Source organism: Euleptes europaea, chromosome 1 (assembly GCF_029931775.1).
Source record: "Euleptes europaea isolate rEulEur1 chromosome 1, rEulEur1.hap1, whole genome shotgun sequence".
Classification (NCBI taxonomy): domain Eukaryota; kingdom Metazoa; phylum Chordata; class Lepidosauria; order Squamata; family Sphaerodactylidae; genus Euleptes; species Euleptes europaea.
In genome coordinates, this window is record NC_079312.1 from 181,870,397 (window position 1) to 181,886,481 (window position 16,085).

The 16,085-nt window shown below is 50.0% G+C and overlaps 1 protein-coding gene across 1 annotated transcript in view; it reads right to left on the reverse strand.

Annotated features, from left to right (window-relative positions):
• C3 (complement C3) overlaps positions 1–13,940 on the reverse strand; it is a 63,589-nt gene extending 49,649 nt beyond the window's left edge. Inside the window, exon 1 of the mRNA XM_056850615.1 lies at positions 13,870–13,940. Coding sequence (XP_056706593.1) covers positions 13,870–13,940 — 71 coding nt within the window. The remainder of the gene's footprint in view (positions 1–13,869) is intronic.
• Between the last annotated feature and the right edge of the window lie 2,145 nt (positions 13,941–16,085).

A 16,085-nucleotide genomic window follows, 5' to 3' on the forward strand; every position in this document is an offset into this window, starting at 1 on the left:
GGAGAGAGTGTTATGGATACTGTGGGCTGCCAAAAAAACAAATCAGTGGGTTCTAGATCAAATCAAGCCTAAACTGACCCTAGAAGCTAAAATGACTAAACTGAGGCTGTCATATTTTGGTCATGTCATGAGACGACAAGAGTCACTGGAAAAGACAGTCATGCTAGGAAAAGTTGAGGGCAGCAGGAAAAGAGGAAGACCCAACAAGAGATGGATGGACTCAATAAAGGAAGCCACAGCCTTCAAGTTGCAAGATCTGAGCAAGGCTATCAAAGATAGGACATTTTGGAAGACTTTCATTCATAGGGTCGCCATGAGTCGAAAGCGACTTGACGGCACTTAACACGCACAGGATGCATCTGTTGACACTCTTGTTTTGGAATAGTCGAGCAAGAGATGGCACCAGGAGAGATCACTCTTACGATCACGCTTGCTCATCAACGCTTGGCACAACTTCATCCAGGACAGGAGTGACCAGTTGGGCGCCACAGGGGTCTGTCCTGGGACCGATACTATTTAATATTTTCATAAATGATTTGGATGATGGAATAGAGGACATGTTAATCAAATTTGCAGGTGACACCAAATTAGGAGGGGACCGGGGTAGTTAATACCCCAGAGGACAGGGTTAGAGTTCAGAATGACCTCGATAGACTGGAGAGCTGGGCCATAACCAATAAAATGGATTTCAATAGGGAGAAGTGTAAGGTACTTCACCTAGGCAGAAACAACATAAGGCACAGGTACAGGATGGGAGATAGTTGGCTTGACAACAGTACATGTGAAAGAGATCTGGGAGTCTTAGTGGACCACAAACTGAACATGAGTCAACAGTGTGATATGGCAGCTAAGAAGGCCAATGCATTTCTGGGCTGCATCAATAGGAGTATTGGGTCTAGATCAAGGGAAGTAATACTACCACTGTATTCTGCATTGGTCAGACCTCACTTGGAATACTGTGTCCAGGTTTGGGCTCCACAATTTAAGAAGGATGTTGACAAGTTGGAGCGTGTCCAGAGGAGGGCGACCAGAATGGTGAAAGGTCTGGAATCCATACCCTATGAGGAAAGACTTAAGAAGCTGGGTTTGTTTAGTCTGGAGAAGAGACGGTTAAGGGGTGACATGATAGCCATGTTCAAATATTTGAAGGGATGTCATGTTGATGAGGGAACTAGCTTGTTCTCTGTTGCCCCAGAGACTGGGACACGGAGTAATGGATTTAAACTAAGAGAAAAGTGTTTCCACCTAAACATTTGGAAGAACTTTCTGACGGTGAGGTCTGTTCGACGGTGGAATGCACTGCCTCGGAGGGTGGTGGAGTCCTCGTCTATGGAGGTCTTTAAGCAGAGGTTGGATGGCCATCTGTCAGGAGTGCTTTGATTGTGGGATCCTGCAAGGCAGGGGGTTGGACTAGATGGCCCTTGTGGTCTCTTCCAACCGTGTGTGATTTGGGGGGGGAGGTACTTGTGAATTTCCTGCATTATGCAGGGGGTTGGACTAGATGACCCTGGTGGTACCTTCCAGCTCTATGATTCTATGATCACTCATATTGACCCCAGCCAGAGAGCTAATCAGTTTTAAAAACAGTACATATGTATAAAACCAACATTTAGAGATCTGGATTGTGATATTTGTTGGAGGGTTAAATTCATTGCATCAATAGGGTTGCCAACCTCAAGGTACTAGCTGGAGATCTCCTGCTATTACAACTGATCTCCAGCTGATAGAGATCAGTTCCCCTGGAGAAAATGGCCACTTTGACAACTGGACTCTATGGCATTGGAGTCCCTCCCTTCCCCAAACCCCGCCCTCCTCAGGCTCTGCCCAAAAAACCTCCCACCAGTGGCGGACTTGGCAACCCTATAGAACTCTTGGTTTAATAGACTGAAGAATGCATTTCTCAATATTAAAAAGAATATTTTCCCCCTGCGTATTAGCTAAATTATGGCGCCTTTGATCCAGTGATGAGTGAATAAATTAATTTCTCTCCTTTCAGCTGGATGGTTCCCACTGAAAATTTTCAGTATGTTTGTTCAGCTGCTTAGGCATTCTGGTGGATGTTGTTGCCAACCTCCAGGTGGGGCCTGGAGATCTCCCAGAATTAAAATTGATCTCCAAGTTACCAGCTCCCCCTGGAGAAAACGGCAGCTTCAGAGGGTGGGCTCTAGGGCATCACGTCCCCACTGAGCTCCCTCCCCTCCCCAAACACCACCGTACCCACCCAGGCACCCACCACCATCAAATCGTTAGGAGTTTCCCAAACCAGAGTTGGCCCCCTCCCCACCCTAATTATGTCCCAACTGGTGAGCTCACATTTATTTGTTTGTTAAGGGGATTTAGCAAAAGTTTACTTCCTTGTGGGCTGGAATTTCACTTTAAGGCTGCCTCTTTGTATCCAAAGCAGCAGCAAAACCCTTGTTTCCGCTATTCCCTATGCGCTGGGGACCGTCGTCAAAGCTCGTAATGCGCCTGTCAACCATCTTAGTGTGAACGAGAATGAAATCAGTTTCTGATTTTTGCTTTTATGTAGTTCTGTTAGAACCACCAAACCGCAGAACTGTATGGGATCAGGGCTGGATTAACCGTTAAGCAAAAGAAGCACATGTTTAGGGCATCAAGGGAAGGGGGGGCGCCACAGAAATTTCCCATTGCCGGATTTACCACAGACCGTATGGTGCAAAACTGCAAATGGTGCGGCTGAGCCAGGGGCCACAAAAAAGGGGGGCCCATAATAAATGAAAAAAATTACATACATACAGTGACTAAAAAAAACCCCTGGACATCACAACTTTTACTCTTGTCCTTTAAAAAAAAGCATAAGGATGAAGAAAAAGTGGGAACTGAGAATAATCACACTCAGCTTCAGTAGTATCACTCTTACAGGTTCAGTGCGACAAAAAATGTAAAAACAAGATTCAGTCATGCTCAACTTTATAAAATAGAATAATAGAATCATAAAGTTGGAAGGGACCACCAGGGTCATCTAGTCCAACCCCCTGCACAATGCAGGAAATTAACAACTACCCCCACATTCCCAGTGACACCCAACCCTCGCCCTGCAATGCAGGATCCCACAATCAAAGCACTCCTGACAGATGGCCATCCAACCTCTTCTTAAAGACCTCCAAAGACCTTAAAGACCTCCAAAAATAATTATAGAAGACAATACTGAGTGTGCCTTCCCAAATGCAGACATTGGCTTTCATATATTTTTAACATTAATGGTAACAAATTGCTCAGTTTAGCGTTAATCTTCTCAGTTGAAGTATATTAAAAATCTCAAAAGAATAACTATGCAACAAGGCAGGCTGGATGCTTTATCTCTACTAAGTGTAGAAGCAGATGTGTTATATAAGATTATTTTTGAGGACCTGATCAAAGACTTTGCAATTTTAAAAAGTAGGAGAAGACTTTTCAAATATGAAGTGGAAGTATACAAAAATAAACATTCTTTTCCATCTTACTCATAGAATCATAGAGTTGGAAGGGACCACCAGGGTCATCTAGTCCAACCCCCTGCACAATGAAGGAAATTCCAAACTTTCTCCCCACCCCAGTGACCAGAAGATGGCCCCTCCCCATCCATGCCCAGAAGAATACCCTTCCCCCTCCATGCCCAGAAGATGGCCAAGGTGCCCTTCCTCTCATCATCTGCCTAAGGTCATAGAATCAGCATTGCTGTCAGATGGCCATCTAGCCTCTGCTTCAAAACCTCCAGGGAAGGAGAGTTCACAACCTCCCGATGACACCTGTTCCACTGAGGAACCGCTCCAACTGTTAGAAATACTGTAAGTTTTGTTTCATTTCAAAAAATAAAATTTTATTAGATGGTTTATTATTGTTTACATTTTGAATTACATATATACGGGGGCACCGAAATCTTTTAAGAGCATAGGGCCTCTAAAGGTCTTAATCCAGCCCTGGGATCCAGAAGAATGTGCACCCCAGGGCAAGTTAGCTCATGAGAGAGAATGTGTAGCCAGCTTTAAGTTGCAACCACTGCACTGCTCGAACCATCTCTTAGTCAGTACTTCTGCGTTTCTCCAACCAGCAGTGTGAGGGTCTCTGTCTTTGTGTCTCTGCTTTCCATCACCTGCGGTATTATCAGTGAACTCGTAAAAGCAGTTCACACCTTCTGGTCTCAGGCGCCAGGCCTGATGGCCCATGTATCTTCCCCCCCGCTGTTTTCCGGCCAGTACTCCCTCAGGCCGGTGCGGCCTTGGAAGTGTGATAGCCGCACCAGACTTCCTGGGATCCGTCTGATGTTTTGTATTATGCCAAGCTTGTAACTTCCCATAACAATAAGTGTGAACCCCAGTGCCCCAGTGCCCTGGAGTCAATATATTCTGTAAACCCGTATAGCCCCTCACTTGCAACTTTCTACCTGTGCCTGTCTCATCTCCTGAAGGCTTCAATAAATCTATTGTTTCTGTATCAACGTCTGAGCAACTGATTTGGAGAAGCAAACTCAGAGAGGGGGGATCTCTCACATTAAGTTGCAAGTCTCTGCCTCTCGGACTGCAGCTGTACCGTTTTGGACAGAATGTCAGCCGACGAGGACACCACCCCTATCCCCGATGCCCCCAAGGCTCCGGATGAGCCGGAGAAGCCGGACCCGAAGGAGGAGGGAGCCAAGCCAAAGAAACCGAAGGGTCGCGTCCCCGACCAAGATCGGGACGAACGTCCCCGGGGGCTTACTTATTGGCTGGACTCTCCCAAGGGCTGGTCGCTCTCGCGGACTGCGGCGAAGGATCGCCGGTTGGCCTTCCCCAGCACGGGACTCGAAGGGGACCCGGCCCGCAAAGAGGCCCTCATGGAGGAAGAACGAAAGCAGTGGCAGGAAGACCGCCGGGCTATGCAGGAGCAGATGGAGACCATGCAACGCGTAATGGGGGAGATGGCCACGGCCCTAGATGCGCTGAAGTTGCAACCTCCAGCCGGTGCTCCCCCAGACGGGGCGCCGGTAGTTCCGCCCGCAACCCCTGCCCCCCCGGCCCGTCGGGACCTGAAAGTCACGTATGACGGGTCGGGAGACCAATTGACCTTTTTTATGGTCCAAGTAGACATTTTTATGCGGGAACAAGGCCGAACCTTCGTTTCTGAGGAGTCCCGGGTGCAGTACGTGGCTTCCTTACTGCAAGGGGAGGCGGCTGCCTGGATGGTGTTGCAGTATGAACTCCGCTCGCCGGTGCTGCGAACCCTGGACGAGTTTATGGTAGCACTCCGAAACCGTTTTGAGGACCCGACTCTGGGTGAGCGGGCTAAAGCCTCCCTGATGCAACTGCGCCAAGGGACTAAGTCGGTGGCGCAGTATGCAAGTGAGTTCCAGTCACTGGCTAGCCGAATTCTGGACTGGAGTGAAGCTACCTTGGTACAATGTTTCAGGGAGGGTCTCAACCCAGACCTCCAACATTGGGCCTTCATGCAAGGGAACCCCCCGGATGTGGAAGGTTGGGTTCGCCATGCTGCTGACATCGAGAATCGCAAGCAACTCCTGAACTTGTCCAAGCAACGGCTTGGGCGAGACCCCAGGCCCCGAAGTGACCGTGGCCGGGAACTCCGGCAAGGGGGTGGCGGGGGTCTCTCGGCCGCGGAACGCCGCAAGCGGTTCGAGGCCGGCGTCTGCCTGATCTGCGGGGGAAAGGGTCACTTTGCATCGCAATGCCCCTCTCGCTCCGGCCGTCCGACCCCCCCCCCGCCAAACCCAGGCCGAGCCGACGAAACCGGCCGCCGACAGCCAGCCTCGCCGCAGAAGTGGACCACTGAGCCGGCGCTCCGGCGCACCCTCCGCTCTCCACGCGCGCCCCCAGGATGGGGCATCCGACTCTACGGTCCCATCGGGGTCCCGGATTACAAATACCGTCTTTGATTCGGACGGCTCCCCGGAAGCCACCACCCCGTCCCCCTCTTCCAGCGAGGAGGAAGAGTGGGAACAGCCGGCAAAAAACGCCGTCGGTCTGCTGTAGAGGGGGCTCCGCAGCAGACCGTCCCTATCGTTGTGCAAGGAGCTCCACCGATGGTAAGCGCCCAAGAGGACAATGTATTTGTGCGTGTTCATCTATCCCTACCCAAAGGGGGTCCCCCGTTAGAGGTCCCCGCGTTAGTCGACTCGGGGTGCGCCCGCACCATGATAAATGAGGAAACTGCCAAGAAGTTGGGTGTCCGGCGCAAGCGGCTTCCGGGACCCCTCCGTTTTTCCCAAATGGACGGGAGTGACTTTAAACGGGGCCCTGTGACCCACAGAACTGCAGCCGTGATTATGTCCGTGGGGGAACATTGGGAACGGTTGTATTTCACCATCGCCCCTATTGTAACCCCTGTGGTATTGGGAATGAACTGGTTAAGGGGACACAATCCCTCCATTGATTGGGTTAAACGGGTGCTTTCTTTCCCCGAAAACCCCTGTGGGTTGCATGACAAGGAACGGGTACTCAGAACTCCAGCCGCCGCACTGGTAGGGTCCCCCGCCCCAGTCTCTCCTCAATTACCCTCTGAGTACTCGCAGTTTGCTGATGTTTTCGATGTTAGAGAGTGCGACGAACTGCCTCCCCACAGAGAAACGGACTGTGCCATCGAGATCGTAGGGGAAGGCAAACTGTCTAAGGGAAAGGTTTACCCCATGAGCCCCAGTGAAAAGACTGTATTGCGGGACTATCTGGATGTCAATCTGGCGAGGGGTTTCATACGCCCCTCCAAGGCTCCTTATTCAGCCCCAGCTTTCTTTGTAAAGAAAAAGACGGGAGATTTAAGACTGTGTATTGACTTTCGCAGACTGAACGCAGTCACCCAGTCTAATGCTTACCCCCTCCCTCTTATTCCTGACCTTCTAGCACAATTAAAGGAGGGCCGAATCTTCACCAAACTGGACTTGGTAGAAGCCTACCACCGCATTCGCATCAAAGAAGGAGATGAACCCAAAACGGCCTTTTCCAGTTGTTTTGGGATGTTTGAGTACCTGGTCATGCCGTTCGGACTTTCGGGGGCTCCGAGTGTCTTTATGCAATTAATTAATGAAGTTTTGCATGATTTGCTGTTTCGGGGGGTGGTGGTATTTCTCGATGACATTCTTATTTACTCTGAGACCATGGAAGAACATGTGCGCCTAGTGCGAGAAGTGCTCCAGCGGTTGCGGGAGCACAAACTGTATGCTAAGGTGTCCAAGTGTGAATTCCACCAACCTTCTATTACATTTTTGGGGTATGTGATTTCCCACCAAGGGTTGGAAATGGACCCCGCCAAGGTCCAGGCGGTGCGGGACTGGGAAACCCCCACTACCCGCCGCCAACTTCAACAGTTTTTGGGGTTTGCCAACTTTTACCGGAATTTCATTCCCAACTTTGCCCAAGTTGCTCTTCCCCTCACTGCCCTGTTGCGTACCAAGGACAGGGGGGCTAGCGCCGCACTCCCCTCAGCCCGTCTGCAATGGTCTCCCCAGTGCCAGCAAGCTTTTGAACGTTTAAAGCTACTTTTTTCATCCGAACCCGTTTTGGCTCACCCGGATTGCACCAAGCCCTTCGTGGTGCAGGTGGATGCCTCGGATGTAGCAATGGGCGGGGCCCTATTGCAGAGGGATGAGGGGGGACGGTTGAGACCATGCGCCTACTTCTCCAAGAAGTTTTCCCAGTCCGAAATTAACTGGGCCATTTGGGAGAAGGAGGCAGCAGCGGTCAAACATGCCCTTACCATATGGAGACACTTCTTGGAGGGGGCCGAGCTGCCGTTCGAAGTGTGCACAGATCACAAGAATCTTGAGGCTCTCAAGGGAGCTAGAAAACTCAATGCCAAACAAATTCGGTGGGCCCAATTTTTTGCAAAATTCCGGTTCACCCTCAAACATGTCCCTGGCAAAGAAAATGCCCTAGCTGATGCCTTGTCACGACTTCCCCAGTATCGCAACGATTTCGATCGCCCCGTCGACTCCCTGTTCACTCCCGAACAGCGAGGGGAAGTCCCGGGCTTGGCCGTCACCACCCGATCCCAAGCCCGCCAACCGGAGACCCCCCCTACGCTCAAAGGTATCCCGGAAGTGTTCCAACAGCGACTCCGGGACGCCTCCTTGCAGGAGGAGGAGCACAATCTCCTCCCCCCTGGCTTGGAACGAACCAACACTTGGTGGGTGCAAGGGGGGAAACTATATGTCCCATCTTCCCTTCGCAAAGAAGTATTGGGGCTTGTACATGGGGCCAGGCTAGCGGGTCATTTTGGTTTCGTAAAAACGCTTCACCTGGTTCGAAGGCAATTCTGGTGGCCCGGTATGAGATCTGATGTGGAGTTGTATGTGCGCAGCTGCCCCACCTGCGCCACAGCCAAGAAACGGATGGGAAAACCCCCGGGGCTTCTCAAACCGCTTGAGAACCCCTCCCGTCCCTGGGAAGTCATCGCCATGGATTTTATCACCGACCTACCTCCAAGTCGGGGGAAAACGGTTCTCTGGGTTATCACAGACCTCTTTTCCAAACAGGTTCATTTCGTTCCATGTGCAGGTCTTCCTTCAGCCCAGGGCTTAGCTAAACTGTTCATCACGCACGTCCTCAGACTACACTCGATCCCGAGGAAGGTCCTCTCCGACCGGGGGGTCCAGTTTGTTGCCAAATTCTGGCGGGCTTTCCTAAAGTTAATGGGAGTGGAGGAACAGGGCCTTTCTTCCGCCTATCACCCCCAAACGGATGGTCAAACAGAACGTGTAAATGCGGTAGTAGAATGTTATTTGCGCTGCTATGTAAATTTCCACCAGGATGACTGGGTTGACCTGCTGCCATTTGCCGAATATGCGTACAACAATGCGCCTCATTCCTCTACCGGCTTTAGTCCCTTCCAAGTTATATACGGGACGAATTTTGGCCCTTTCGGTTCTGCCCCCGTCTCGCCAGAGCTCCAGTCTACCCCTGATCTTCAGGAGTGGATTCAGGTGGTTAAATCCACCTGGCCATGGTTGCTCAAAAATCTGGAAAGGGCAAAAAGCAAGTACAAGGAACAAGCGGACAAACACCGGTCTCCGGGATGGGAACTCAAGGTGGGGGAGCAAGTCTATCTGTCCACCAAAAACCTCCGCTCTCTTCGCCCCTGCAAAAAACTGAGCGACCGTTATGTAGGACCTTTCCCCATTACCAGAGTAATCAACGAGGTTACCGTGGAACTGAACCTCCCTAAGACACTCAAGGGGGTTCATCCAGTCTTCCATATAAGCCTCCTCAAACCTTATGTAGCAGCTCCCCAGTTCCACCCCCCTCCCGCTCATGAGATTCCTACCGTAGTGGGAGGGGATACCCATTTGGAAATATCCAAGGTTTTAGATTCCAAATGGAAGAAAGGGAAACTGTTTTACTTTGTTCGCTGGAAAAACCTTGGCTCCGCTCATGACGAATGGGTGGCCGCACCCCACATGGCAGCTCCTCGCTTGGTCCGAGAATTCCACCTCGCTTATCCCGATAAGCCTCGTCCTCCCGGAGGGGGGCCTTAAGGGGGGCAGAATGTGAGGGTCTCTGTCTTTGTGTCTCTGCTTTCCATCACCTGCGGTATTATCAGTGAACTCGTAAAAGCAGTTCACACCTTCTGGTCTCAGGCGCCAGGCCTGATGGCCCATGTATCTTCCCCCCCGCTGTTTTCCGGCCAGTACTCCCTCAGGCCGGTGCGGCCTTGGAAGTGTGATAGCCGCACCAGACTTCCTGGGATCCGTCTGATGTTTTGTATTATGCCAAGCTTGTAACTTCCCATAACAATAAGTGTGAACCCCAGTGCCCCAGTGCCCTGGAGTCAATATATTCTGTAAACCCGTATAGCCCCTCACTTGCAACTTTCTACCTGTGCCTGTCTCATCTCCTGAAGGCTTCAATAAATCTATTGTTTCTGTATCAACGTCTGAGCAACTGATTTGGAGAAGCAAACTCAGAGAGGGGGGATCTCTCACAAGCAGCTTCTCAGACCTGTTTTGGGTCCCGAGAATGCTGTGGGAGGAAGGCTTAAATCCAGTTAAGGGGTCCCACCCCTGTTCATTGAATGCAGCCCCCTTCTGGGAGCTCCCAGCCTCTTGTCTGGTTTGATCCACAGCTGTAGTGCCCTGTGGACCAGTGTAGACTGGCAAAGGCTGTTGAGGCACCTAGTAGGAAAAGCTGTTGGCAATGTCCAGTCGTGCCATTGCATTGCCTTGCCCCATCACACACACACACACACACACATACACACACACACACTGTCTTATGCACAATCTCAGCTGCTGTGAAAGAAGCAGGAGAGAAAGAGAAGTCCTTCTCTTGTGTGTTTGGGGTGGTGGCGGTGTTGATTTTAATGGCTTTAAAAGGTGATTCCATCTGGTATATTTTGAATTAGCAGCATTGAGGGCCCTTGTAAGGGCAGAAAGGCGGGATACAAATTTTGTAAATAAAAAGGAAGTAAAATAAAAGCTATGGTATAAAAATGGGGGACTGTAATGCCACTTTGCGGAAGATTATTGTAACTCGAGGAGTTTAGTGGTGAGCCACAGATTTCTCCATCTGTGGCCAAGATGCCCTGTGAGTGAAGCAGCTATGGGTACTAAAGATATGTGTGTGTGTAAAGTGCCGTCAAGTTGCAGCCGACTTATGGCGACCCCTTTTTGGGGTTTTCATGGCAAGAGACTAACAGAGGTGGTTTGCCAGTGCCTTCCTCTGCACAGCAACCCTGGTATTCCTTGGTGGTCTCCCATCCAAATACTAACCAGGGCCGACCCTGCTTAGCTTCTGAGATCTGACAAGATCAGGCCAGCCTGGGCCATCCAGGTCAGGGCAGTAAAAATATAGTATCTGGAAAAATAACTTTTTCTTCTTAATGTTCACTTCTCTTTCACTATTGCACTCGGGGAATGGGGTGTTTATCAGTTAGACTGATGCGCCTGGTACTGGAACGTAGGGGGTTTCTGGCACCAGACATTTGCTGCCTTGCACAGTTGATCAGTTGGCCTTGGAACGTATAATTCCCCTCTGCGAGGTGTGTGACTCAGAGCTACCAGAAGACTGAATATGGTAAACATTGATCTTATCTAGCCAGCCAATTATCTTAATGTTCTTATTTTCACTGATAATGACACAAGCCTTCTTGATAAAAGAATCCTGGTAAGGTTCTTGTAGGTTATCCGGGCTGTGTAACCGTGGAAAGAAAATACCAAGACCACGGTTACACAGCCCGGATAACCTACAAGAACCAATGAACTCTGACCGTGAAAGCCTTCGACAAAATCCTGGTAAGGTTCCAATAAGTTGGGGTGGGGTGGGGTGGGGTGGGGGGCTTTCAACAATTCTCCCTGGCTTCCATAGGGTTGCCAACCTCCAGGTGAGGCCTGGAGGTCTCCTGAAATTACCACAAATCTCCAGACTAGAGAGAGATTAGTTGCCCTGGTGAAAAAGGCTGCTTTGGAGGATGGAGTCTATGACATTATACCACCCTGAGCTTCTTCCCCTCCCCAAACCCTCCCCTCCTCATGCTCACCCCCCCCAATATCCATGAATTTGCCAACCTCAAGTTTGTAAGCTGGGTTGCCAACCTCCAGGTACTAGCTCTAGATCTCCTGCTATTACAACTGATCTCCAGGCTACAGCGATCAATTCCCATGGAGAAAAGGGCTGCTTTGGAGAGTGGGCTTTATGGCATTGAAGTCCCTCCCCTCTCCAAACCCCACCCTCCCCAGGATCCACCCCCACCTCTTTTGAAATTTTCCAGCCTGGAGCTGGCAACCCTACCCGTTGCTCCCAGCCATTGACCCTGGAGTCACGCCCCTACTGGCTGGGTCCAAACCAGGCCCCCATGGCGTACCTTGCTTGGGACAACAAAGTACCCTGAGCCGCCCAGCTTCCTCCTGCCAAGTGGCTTCTTCTTAAGACTAAACTACGCAGCAGGGGATCTGATCACAGGTCTCCCATACTATGTGTCATTTGTCCCAGAGAAACCTCCCAATTAATTTGCTTGCCAATCCACTGATTCGGAACCAGTTTGTACGCTGGAAGGTTTGATTCTGGTTCATGTTCAGGACAACCAAGAGAGTCAATGGGAGAAAACGCATGGTCGCTGTAGCCTCCTTTATTCCCTGTTTCAGCCAGGATTCAGCCAGGATCGAGTGCATGCGTTTTCGCCGAATGTGCGTTCGATCCTGGCTGAATCCTGGCAGAAAAAAGGGAATAAAGGAGGCTAAAGCGACCATGCGTTTTCACCCAGTGCTTAGATTCATCAGAAAAACAGCTCTGGACCAGCCTGGGGGGGTTGGGCTTGAGGCTCATGTGAATTTCAAATGCCAGACTTTAACCTGAACATAACTCTTTTTGATCTGTGGCTAAGGGATGTTTCAGGGTTGCCAACTCTAGCTTGGGAAAATCCTGGAGGTTTGGAGGTGTTGCCTGGGGAGGGGCTTTGTTTGGGGAGGGAGCTCAACAGGGGTGTGATGCCAGAGAGTCCAGCGTGGTGTAGCAGTTAAGAGCGGAGTTTTGGAGCGGTGGATTCTAATCTGGAGAACTGGGTTTGATTCCCCACTCCTCCACGTGAGCTGCGGAGGCTAATCTGGGGAACCAGGTTGGTTTCCCCACTCCTACGCATGAAGCCACCTGAATGACCTTAGGCTAGCTGCAGTTCTCTTAGAGCTCTCTCAGCCCCACCTACCTCACAGGGTATCTGTTGTGGGAAAGGGAAGGGAAGGTGATTGTCAGCCAGTTGGATTCTTCCTTAAATGGTGGAGAAAGTTGGCATATAAAAACCAACTGCTGCTTCTTCTGCTTCTGCTTCTTCCAATGTTGCTTTCACCAGGGGAACTGATCCCTGTAGTCTGGAGATCACTTGTAATTCTGGGGTCTCCAGGTGCTAACTGGAGGTTGGCAACCTTAGCCGGTATTCCAGCTTCCCATATCGTAATGATATCATCAACTGAATAATGCAGATGGGGCTACTGCTGCCCACTTACCCACCTCACTGAAATTCCAGGAGTGGCCATCAGGTTGTGCCCTGATTTACAGTTGCCAATTCCTGGAGCTTTGGGCAGGGGAGCCCGGGGGAGGCAGGGTTTGGGGAAGGAGAGACCTCAACAGAGTGTAACGCCATAGAATCCACACTCCAAAGCAGCCATTTCCTCCAGGGGACATCTGGAGATCCATTGTTAATCTAGGAGATCTCCAGGCCCCACCTGGAGGTTGGCATGCCTACCCACAGCCCCCTCCATTACTTCACTAACCACTGGAAAGACATGACACTCGCTTCAGCACATGCATGTGTGCAAAGTGCTGTCAAGTCCCAGCCAACTTATGGTGACCCCATCAGGTTTCAAAGGCAAGTGATGAAGCAGAGGTGGTTTGCCATTGCTTGCCTCTGCAGAGTCTTCCTTGGTGGTCTCCCATCTCAGTACCGACCCTGCTTAGCTTCCCACATCTGACGAGATCGGGCTATACTATACCATTCCGTATCCCTCAACACATGTTGGACTGGGGAAATCCATCCCCAAATTGCCTCTACAAATAACAGAGACCCAAATTCAACGAATCTCCTCTGTGCCTTGCACTAGAAAGGAACATCTTAAAGACTAACAAAAATTTCAGGTAGGATATGAGCTTTCGTGAGTCCCAGTTCACTTCTTCAGATACCTTCTTCAGATACCTTCAAGTATCTTCAGAAAAAGTAAGCTGTGGCTCTCAAAAGCTCCTATCCTGCCAGAAGTTTTGTTAGTCTTTAAGGTGCTACAGGACTCTTGCTCTTTTCTATTGCTGGTGCAGATTAACATGGCTACCCATCATGATCTATCCTCAGTGCCTAATTTCAGACAAGGGATGGAGAAATACAAGCAGCGACTCTTTTTCTCCCTTGGCAGAGAATGGCTGCCCTGCCTTGGAGAGGGAGAGCTGAGACCAATCTTGTACTTACAGCTGGGCATGAGAAGAAGCGGAGAAGCAGCACACCAGGGCAGCCACCAGGCAGAGAGCAGGTCCCCCCATGGTGATCTGGAGGGTCAGGAAGAGCGGCTTGCAAAGCTGGGTATTTATCCTGGGAGCCCCCACCACCACCAAGGCCAGCCCTTGGGCAATCAGGACACGGGGAGGAGTTTGAGCAACATGGGAATTTCGGAGGAAACCAGCACAGCAGTCAAAATCATTTCTGTTTGTTAAGCAGCAAAAAAAATAAAAAAAATAATAATGCATACCAGAATGAGGAAGCTAGTCAAATCAACTTCTCCGATTCCTCCACCAGTCAGAAGGGCTAAGTTTGCATCTGTGCCAATTTTTTGTGTGTGGGATCTGCTAGTGATAACTGTGCTAGCAGGTAGCATGCCCCGGGACCATTTTGCTGGTGGTGGAACATGCCATCAAATGATCGCAGCCATCTTATGGCAATCTTGTAAGGTTTCAAGGCAAGAGTCAAATTGAGAAAAGAGAATGAGAAAAGAGACGTTCAGAGGTGGTTTGCCACTGCCTGCTTCTGCATAGCAATCCTGGACTTCCTTGGTGGCCTCCCATCTGAGAACTAACCAGTGCTGACCCTGCTTAGCTTCCAAGATCTGATGATATATGGGGTTGATGATATATCCAGGTCAAAGAGAGAGATGAACAGAGGTGGTTAGCCATCGCCTGCCTCTGCTTAGAACCCCTGGACTTCCTTGATGGTCTCCCATCCAAGAACTAATCAGAGCTGACCCTGCTTTGCTTCCAAGATCTTACAAGATCAAGCTAGCCTGGGCCATCCAGGTCAAAGCAAGAGATGAACAGAGGTGGTTTGCCATTTCCTTCCTCTGTGTAGCAACCCTGGACTTCCTTGGTGGTCTCCTATGCAAGTACTAGCCAGGGCTGACCATACTCAGCTTCCAAGATCAGACAGGATGGGCTTAATAAATGCCTTCCAGGTCAGGGCAAAAGGCTTACAGAGGTCGTTTGTCATTGCCTGCCTCTGCATAGCAGCCCTGGGTATCCTAGTCTTTCGTCCAAATACTAGCCTACTTAATTTCCAAGGCCTGACAAGATCAGGCTAGCCTGGGCCATCTGTGTCAGGGCTGGGACCATTTTAGCAGACTGAAATGCAAATCTAGAAATAGACAAATGCTGTCAGCCAGTGCTGTGGTGTAGTTTCATTTTGAGATGCCTTTTCTGATAGGGAAACTACATGGCAGACAAGGATGGAGTTGATTCCCTGTTCAGTATTTTCTGTTCCGGTTTCTATGTTCTCCAACCTAACCGCAAATATACCACGGTGGGTAGCCGTGTTAGTCTGTCTGTAGCAGTAGAAAAGAGCCAGAATCCAGTAGCACCTTAAAGATTGACAAAATTTCTGGCAGAGTATGGAGATTTTGTGAGCCACAGCTCACTTCTTCAGATACCTCATACCCTGCCAGAAATGTTGTTAGACTTTAAGGTGCTACTGGACTCTTGCTGTTTTCTACTAACTGCAAACATTATTTCACTTTAAATAGCTCTGCACCCCACAGGGATTGTTCAGTCACACCAGTAGATTCTCTGTTTGCATGTGGATGAGCATTGTGATTCTTCACTGTTGTGGTTGGGTTTTTTTAAATCACAAAATAAATAAATAAAACTTTATGGGCATCCTTTGGCACAGGGGACCATGTCATCCATGCTGCAGAGACAATTGGAGGCAGAAGTAAGTACCAAGGGATGATGGCTGCCAACTTGGAGGGCTTTAAGAGGGGAGTGGACATGTTCATGGAGGAGAGGGCTATCCATGGCTACTAGTCAAAATGGATACTAGACATGATGCATATTTATTCTCTCCAGGATCAGAGGAACATGCCTATGATGTTAGGTGCTGTGGAACACAGTCAGGATAATGCTGCTACAGTTGTCTTGTTTGTGGGCTTCCTAGAGGCACCTGGTTGGCCACCTTGTGAAATGACTGCTGGGCTTGATGGGCCTTGGTCTGATCCAGCAGGGCTTTCCTTATGTTCTTATGTTCTTAATGTGATTGGCAGGGTGGGGGGATATTAAAAGTTGAACTGAGTATGCAGGTGTGATGCTTGGGTTCTGCTATAGGGAGACAGATACATGCGGAACCCCAGATCCTTGGAAATGCCAGTCAGTCAGTTGTAGACAGACAGAGGCCCTAACCAGACTTAGGACTAACCACCCATGTTT